At 42.8% G+C, this 7119-nt stretch overlaps 1 protein-coding gene across 1 annotated transcript in view; it reads right to left on the bottom strand.

The window, feature by feature from the left end:
• Positions 1–336: 336 nt before the first annotated feature.
• LOC146307952 (band 4.1-like protein 3) overlaps positions 337–7119 on the bottom strand; it is a 28872-nt gene continuing 22089 nt past the window's right edge. Inside the window, exons 20-24 of the mRNA XM_084747565.1 lie at positions 6280–6999; positions 5197–5241; positions 4823–4921; positions 3392–3472; positions 337–1100 (exon numbers count right to left, since the gene is read on the bottom strand). Coding sequence (XP_084603691.1) covers positions 990–1100; positions 3392–3472; positions 4823–4921; positions 5197–5241; positions 6280–6999 — 1056 coding nt within the window. The 3' untranslated portion in view covers positions 337–989. The remainder of the gene's footprint in view (positions 1101–3391; positions 3473–4822; positions 4922–5196; positions 5242–6279; positions 7000–7119) is intronic.

Below are 7119 nucleotides of genomic sequence, written 5' to 3'. Positions count from 1 at the left end.
AATAATGAAAAAGAACGAGATGAAAAAAGAAGACAGATGTTAATCTGTGTGTTCCACATGTTTGTGTCATGGTTTTGGATTTTTGTTGATTTCCTGTTTTATTTTGGTAGTCTTGCTTCTCCCTCATGTGTCCAGTCTTTACTTCCTGTCTTTGTTCTTTTTGATTGTGATGTTTCACCTGTTTTCCCTCTTTAGTTCCTGAGTGTCTGTCAGTTCATGCTTGTTTTTTGATTTTGCTCTTTTGGACTCTGGATTTTTGGCCTCCCTGCACTATTTTTCAAGTCCTCCCTTTAATATTTATTTTTACTATTGATTAATCTGTAGATTATTTTAATTGATTAGTTATGATATTCAGTTTCCTGTGAGAGAGGAGTAAAGAAACCAGAAAATATTCACATTTAAGAAGCAGAATCAGAGAATTTAGACTTTGTTTCTTAAAAACAATGAATCAGTGATGACTTCATTTGATAGTCAATCAATAATCCATTAATTGATTAAATGATGCAGGTCTACATCGAAGCATGGTCAGGAATGTTAGCATGTTAATGTCCTCTAATGATGAAGATGAACTGATCTGTTGAGTCAGCTGGGGGCGGGGCCACAATCACACCGGACACGAAAAATAATTCATGTTAACACGGCATGTTAGCATGTTAGCATAGCATTTATGGTCAACATTGACCATGATCACTTGATTGATCACTGATTAGGTGAATAATCAATATGTATTTCCTCCTCACACACTTTCAGTCCAATTATTTTGCCACATTCATCATCAGCCAATCACCACACATCTACCCTGTCCTCTGTGTTTCCTCCAAAACATTCCAACCAATCAGAAGCCCTCCCTCTCTCCTCCTGACCAATCAGAGCCTGAGAGCTGCTGGTTGTTCAGTGTTTGTCTTTATAACATGCAAACTCAACGCTGTCATGCACCAGTCAGCCAATCAGCATCCAGTCGAAGACTCCGCCTGTTACCTGTGATGTCACTAATCAATCACATGATCAGGAGAGACCTCTGTTTCTTTATGGACCACGACTCGCGTGACGGACAGCTCAGGGTGCTGCCGCCGCGCCTCGCTGAGTGCTGCTGCCAGAGCCTTCAAGACAGACATGAGCATCACGACCTGGTCGTTCCAGGTCCACGTCCAAGTCCGGGTCCAGGTCAGAACTGACCCAGGACAGACCTGGTCAGAGTGGTCTGACCAGGTCTGTCCAGGTCAGAACTGACCCAGGACAGGTCTGACCAGGTCTGTCCTGGCACAATCCAGGGGCCTCATTTATACACAGGATGCTATTTCACCAGTTTCTAATCAGACTTTGGTGTGAAAAAGAGCAGCAGTCAACTTTTCGTTCTCAGGTATCAAATATGTTTCGATAAACAAACCAGCTCACTAGTCAGCAGTTCATTAATAAATGTTCTCAGAGCTTTTATAAGCGACGAGACGAGAACCAAATAAAAAGTCATTATTATTGTCCTGCTGGAATTATTTTATTATTATTATTATGACGAAATCCATAGAACCTTTTCACCAGTGACTAAGAATTAGAAAATGTTCAGGAGGTACAAGTGGACAAGAGATCCAGTCTCTATGTGGACACAAGGTTAGAGCCACAACATTAACTGTAAAGTAACACGACGCAGCAAAACAAGAAAAATACAACATAAGATTTAACAAAACATAAAAGACGGAAGAAGACAAATATGACATAACAAGAAGAAAATGATGTAACACAAGCAACAACAAGCATTTGCCATGATTGTCTTCATGCAGTCAGTATGAGTAAATATTAATTAGCTACAGTGCCCCCCCCCCCCCCCCCCCCCCCGGGCTTTTTACATATGTTGTTACATTACAACCTGTAAATGTTTTTTAATCTGAATTTTATGTGATGGATCTGCACCAAATAGTCTAAGTTGGTGAAGTGAAATGATATATATATATATATATATATGAAGTCCACCTGTGTGCAATCTAAGTGTCACATGATCTGTCAGTATATATACACCTTTTCTGAAAGGATCCAGAGGCTAAAACAACACTAAGCAAAAAAAAAGACACCATGAAGACCAAGGAGCTCTCCAGACAAGTCAGGATGGGGATATAAAAAAATATCCAAATCTTTGATGATCCCCGGAGAACCATCAAATTCATCATCATCAAATGAAAAGAACATGGTACCACAACAAACCTGCCAAGAGAGGGCTGGCCACCAAACATCACGGACCGGGCAAGAAGGGCATTAGCCAGAGAGGCAACACAGAGACCAAAGGTAACCCTAAAAGAGCTGCAGAGTTCCACAGCAGAGACTGGACTATCTGTCCACAGGACCACAATAAGACGTACAGTCCACAGAGCCGGGCTTTATGGAAGAGTGGCCGGAAAAAAGCCATTACTTAAAGATAAAAGTAAGAAAGAATGTTTTGAGTTCGCCAAAAGGCATGTGGGAGACTCACGTTATGTCTGACATCTTATCACCCCAAGAACAGACTGGGAGATCAGAACCGAAGGAAAGATGGATGGTGCTAAATACAGGGACATTCTTGAGCAAAACCAGTTTCAGTCTGTCAGTGATTTGAGACGGAGGTTCACCTTCCAGCAGGACAGTGACCCTAAGCATCCTGCTAAAGCAACACTGGACTGGTTAAAGGGGAGACATTAAAATGTGTTGGAATGACCGAGTCAAAGCCCAGACCTTTGTCCAACTGACAATCTGTGGTCAGACTTGAACGTTGCTGTTCACCAGTGGAACAAATCCAACTTGAAGGAGTCGGAGCAGCTTTGGGAAAAAATCCACGTGGCTACATGTGTCAAGCTCAAGACTTATCCAAAGTGACTTGCAGCTATAATTGCTGCAAAAGGTGGATCTACAATACTGACTTCAGGGGGTGGATAGTTATGCACATTGAAGTTTTCTGTTATTTTCTCATATTTGTTGTTTGCTTCTCAATAAAAAAGTTCAAAGTTGTAGTCATGTTCTATAAATGAAATGAAGCAAACCTCAAACAATCAATTTTAATTCCAGGTTGTGAGGCAACAAAACACAAAAAATGCCAAGGGGGGTGAATAATTTTGCAAGACACTGTACGTTTCACTGACCATATATAAGTAATTATGGACATAATATGACGCTTGGAAAGGTTGTACCACATTCTGATCCATGTATAAAGTTAAACCTGGATTATAAACACGTCCAGTGTTTTGTCCGTGTGTCATCTTTGACATGAATCCTACACACAGTTTTATAAATGAGGCCCCAGGTATGTACAGGTCTGTCCCAGGTAAATCCACATGTCTTCCTGTCAGTCCTGTTTGTTTTCATTATTTTCTGTCTCACAGATATTTTTACTGATGTCTGTAACATTTTATTGTAACAAGTTAACAGTCACCTGGTCATGGTCAATTTCTGTGTCTCCAGAAATTACGATTCTCTTCTCAATTCTGGTTTCTGAAATTCCTCCTTTTACTGTCTGAAAAGACAGAGACAGAGAAACAGAGAGACAAAGAAACAGAAACAGAAACAGAGAAACAGAGAGACAGAGAAACAGAGAGACAAAGAAACAGAGAGACAAAGAAACAGAGAGACAAAGAAACAGAGAGACAGAGAAACAGAGAGACAGAGAAACAGAGAAACAGAGAGACAGAGAAACAGAGAGACAAAGAAACAGAGACAGAGAGACAGAGAAACAGAGAGACAGAGAGACAAAGAAACAGAGAGACAAAGAAACAGAGAGACAAAGAAACAGAGAGACAGAGAAACAGAGAGACAGAGAAACAGAGAAACAGAGAGACAAAGAAACAGAGAGACAAAGAAACAGAGACAGAGAGACAGAGAAACAGAGACAGAGAAACAGAGAGACAAAGAAACAGAGAAACAGAGAGACAGAAACAGAGAAACAGAGAAACAGAGAAACAGAGAGACAGAGAAACAGAGAAACAGAGAGACAAAGAAACAGAGACAGAGAAACAGAGAGACAGAGAAACAGAGAGACAAAGAAACAGAGAGACAAAGAAACAGAGACAGAGAAACAGAGAGACAGAGAAACAGAGAGACAGAGAAACAGAGACAGAGAAACAGAGAGACAGAGAAACAGAGAAACAAAGAAACAGAGAGACAGAGAAACAGAGAGACAAAGAAACAGAGACAGAGAAACAGAGAGACAGAGAAACAGAGAGACAGAGAAACAGAGACAGAGAAACAGAGAGACAGAGAAACAGAGAGACAAAGAAACAGAGAGACAAAGAAACAGAGAAACAGAGAGACAGAGAAACAGAGAGACAAAGAAACAGAGAGACAGAGAGACAAAGAAACAGAGACAAAGAAACAGAGAAACAGAGAAACAGAGACAGAGAAACAGAGAAACAGAGAGACAAAGAAACAGAGACAGAGAGACAGAGAAACAGAGAGACAGAGAAACAGAGACAAAGAAACAGAGAGACAAAGAAACAGAGAGACAAAGAAACAGAGACAAAGAAACAGAGAAACAGAGAAACAGAGACAGAGAAACAGAGAAACAGAGAGACAAAGAAACAGAGAGACAGAGACAGTTGGTCAAACTGTTTTTGTAAATGGAATCCATTTTATTGGCAAGTGTGTCAAAAATATTGATATTCTGATAAATGTTGATACTGAATATTTGAGATACTTTCAATATTCATTTTTCACAGTATCAATACTTGGGCTGCAACTAATGATTATTTTTATTGGCAATTAATCTGAATAATATTCACAATCAAATAATTTAGACTTTTTTTTTATTGTGATCAATTAATTGTGAGTTGTTGCAGCTCTACTGTGTTTCCATGGTTACGGGCGTTACCTTGGTGATGTGTGTGGTGGTGGTGGTGTTGGAGGTCTCTGCAGTGAAGGTGTGTGAGCTTAGCAGTAAACCTGCAGGAGGATCAGAGTCCACACGGCTCTGAAACACACACACACACACACACACACACACACACACACACACACACTAATCAATACTCTAAAACATGATTGATCTGCTGTTGATATGTTTTTGTACATGCAGGTGTGCATCACAAATTAAAAAACATTTGTTAATTGTAGTTAAATGTACTGTAGATGATTTCTGTGAGACAAATAATCATCACTTTAATTATTGATTGATTATTTTTCATTATCAGTGCTGATATGAATGACAGTAAAAACCATCTGTTCCTTTATTAATATCATGCTCACCCCTGGAGCTTCGTATGTGAGAGTCTTCCTCATCACGGGAACCTCCTGACAGGAACGCACAGAGAACATTTACTGTTATACTTAGTACATATACATATATATATATATATATATATATATATATATAACTACACACGATCAATATCAGCTGAAATCTGTATATCGAGATCGAGCACTGCCTTCACATCACCAGCAGAGAGGGCAGGTTTCTCTGGGGCAGGTTTCTCTGGGGTAGGTTTCTTTGGGGCAGATTTCACAGGGACAGGTTTCTTTGGGGCAGGTTTCTTTGGGGCAGGTCTTTCTGGGGCAGATTTCACAGGGACAGGGTTCTTTGGGGCAGGTTTCTTTGGGGCAGGTTTCTCTGGGGTAGGTTTTACTGGGGCAGATTTCACAGGGACAGGTTTCTTTGGGGCAGGTTTCTTTGGGGCAGGTCTTTCTGGGGCAGATTTCACAGGGACAGGGTTCTTTGGGGCAGGTTTCTTTGGGGCAGGTTTCTCTGGGGTAGGTTTTACTGGGGCAGATTTCACAGGGACAGGTTTCTTTGGGGCAGGTTTCTCTGGGGCAGGTCTCTCTGGGGCAGGTTTCTTTGGGGCAGGTCTTTCTGGGCAAGGTTTCTCTGGGGCAGGTTTCTTTGGGGCAGATTTCTTTGGGGCAGGTTTCTTTGGGGCAGATTTCTTTGGGGCAGGTCTCTCTGGGGCAGGTTTCTCTGGGGCAGGTTTCTTTGGGGCAGAATTCTTTGGGGCAGGTTTCTTTGGGGCAGATTTCACAGGGACAAGTTTCTCTGGGACAGGTCTCTCTGGGGCAGGTTTCTCTGGGACAGGTTTCTTTGGGGCAGGTCTCTCTGGGGCAGGTTTCTCTGGGGCAGGTTTCTCTGGGACAGGTCTCTCTGGGGCAGGTTTCTCTGGGGCAGGTTTCTTTGGGGCAGGTTTCTTTGGGGCAGATTTCACAGGGACAAGTTTCTCTGGGGCAGGTTTCTTTGGGGCAGATTTCACAGGGACAAGTTTCTCTGGGGCAGGTTTCTTTGGGGCAGGTCTCTCTGGGGCAGGTTTTACTGGGGCAGGTTTCACTCATGTTACCTCCTACCTCATCATCATCATCATTATCATCGTCATCACTGTGGTTGGACGGCTGTCTCTGATTGGCCGAGCAGGGGGAACACCTAGAGGCAGGGTGGGGTAAAGAGGGAGGAGGGGAGTTTTCTCCAAAACACCAGCCTCCCTCATCCTCCTCAGAGTCTTCAGAGTCCTCATCATCATGGAAACGCTGAGACAGACTCCCAGCAGGTTGAGAGTCCAGAACAGAACAGGGTCTGGGTCTCTTGTTAGCCTCCATGCCAGTTAGCTCCTGCTCATCGTGGCTAACTGTAGAGGTACCATCAGTGCTTTCCTGATTACCATCATTAGCAGTTGGTCTCTTTGCCTGTCTAACTGCAGCCTCCATGGCTTCCTCCACTGCTGCCTGTGCTAACACGCTGATAGCATCTTCACTAGCATCGCTAGCATCATCATCACTAGCCTGGCTACTAGGCTCATCAACACTGGCATCATCATCACTGAGCTCAAGGTTGCCTGCTTGACTATTAGCCTGGTTAGCCTCATTAGCATTGCTATTGTCATCATCACTGGCCCATTCCTCCATGACATCATCAGCATGTGCCATACAGACACCTGGTGGAGGGGGTGGGGGGTTACAAGGAGGCAGGCCCACAAGATTTCCTGTTGCTACCTGAGGCTGGTCCACCATTGGCTGGTCCTGGTCACATGGCTCTGTCATCAAGAAAACTGTCTCCACCTTCTCTGATGTCTGAAACAGAAAGTTGAGAGAAACAAGGCCAAATTAGTCAGGTGAACAGGTGTGAAGCACAGAGCTACAGCACAGTGACCAATAAGGTTTCACCAGTGCTGAGCTGTAATATTCACCAGG

Source organism: Lutjanus erythropterus, chromosome 21, assembly GCF_056507025.1.
Source record: "Lutjanus erythropterus isolate fLutEry1 chromosome 21, fLutEry1.hap2, whole genome shotgun sequence".
NCBI classification, from domain to species: domain Eukaryota; kingdom Metazoa; phylum Chordata; class Actinopteri; order Lutjaniformes; family Lutjanidae; genus Lutjanus; species Lutjanus erythropterus.
This window is presented reverse-complemented; position numbering and strand designations above follow the sequence as displayed.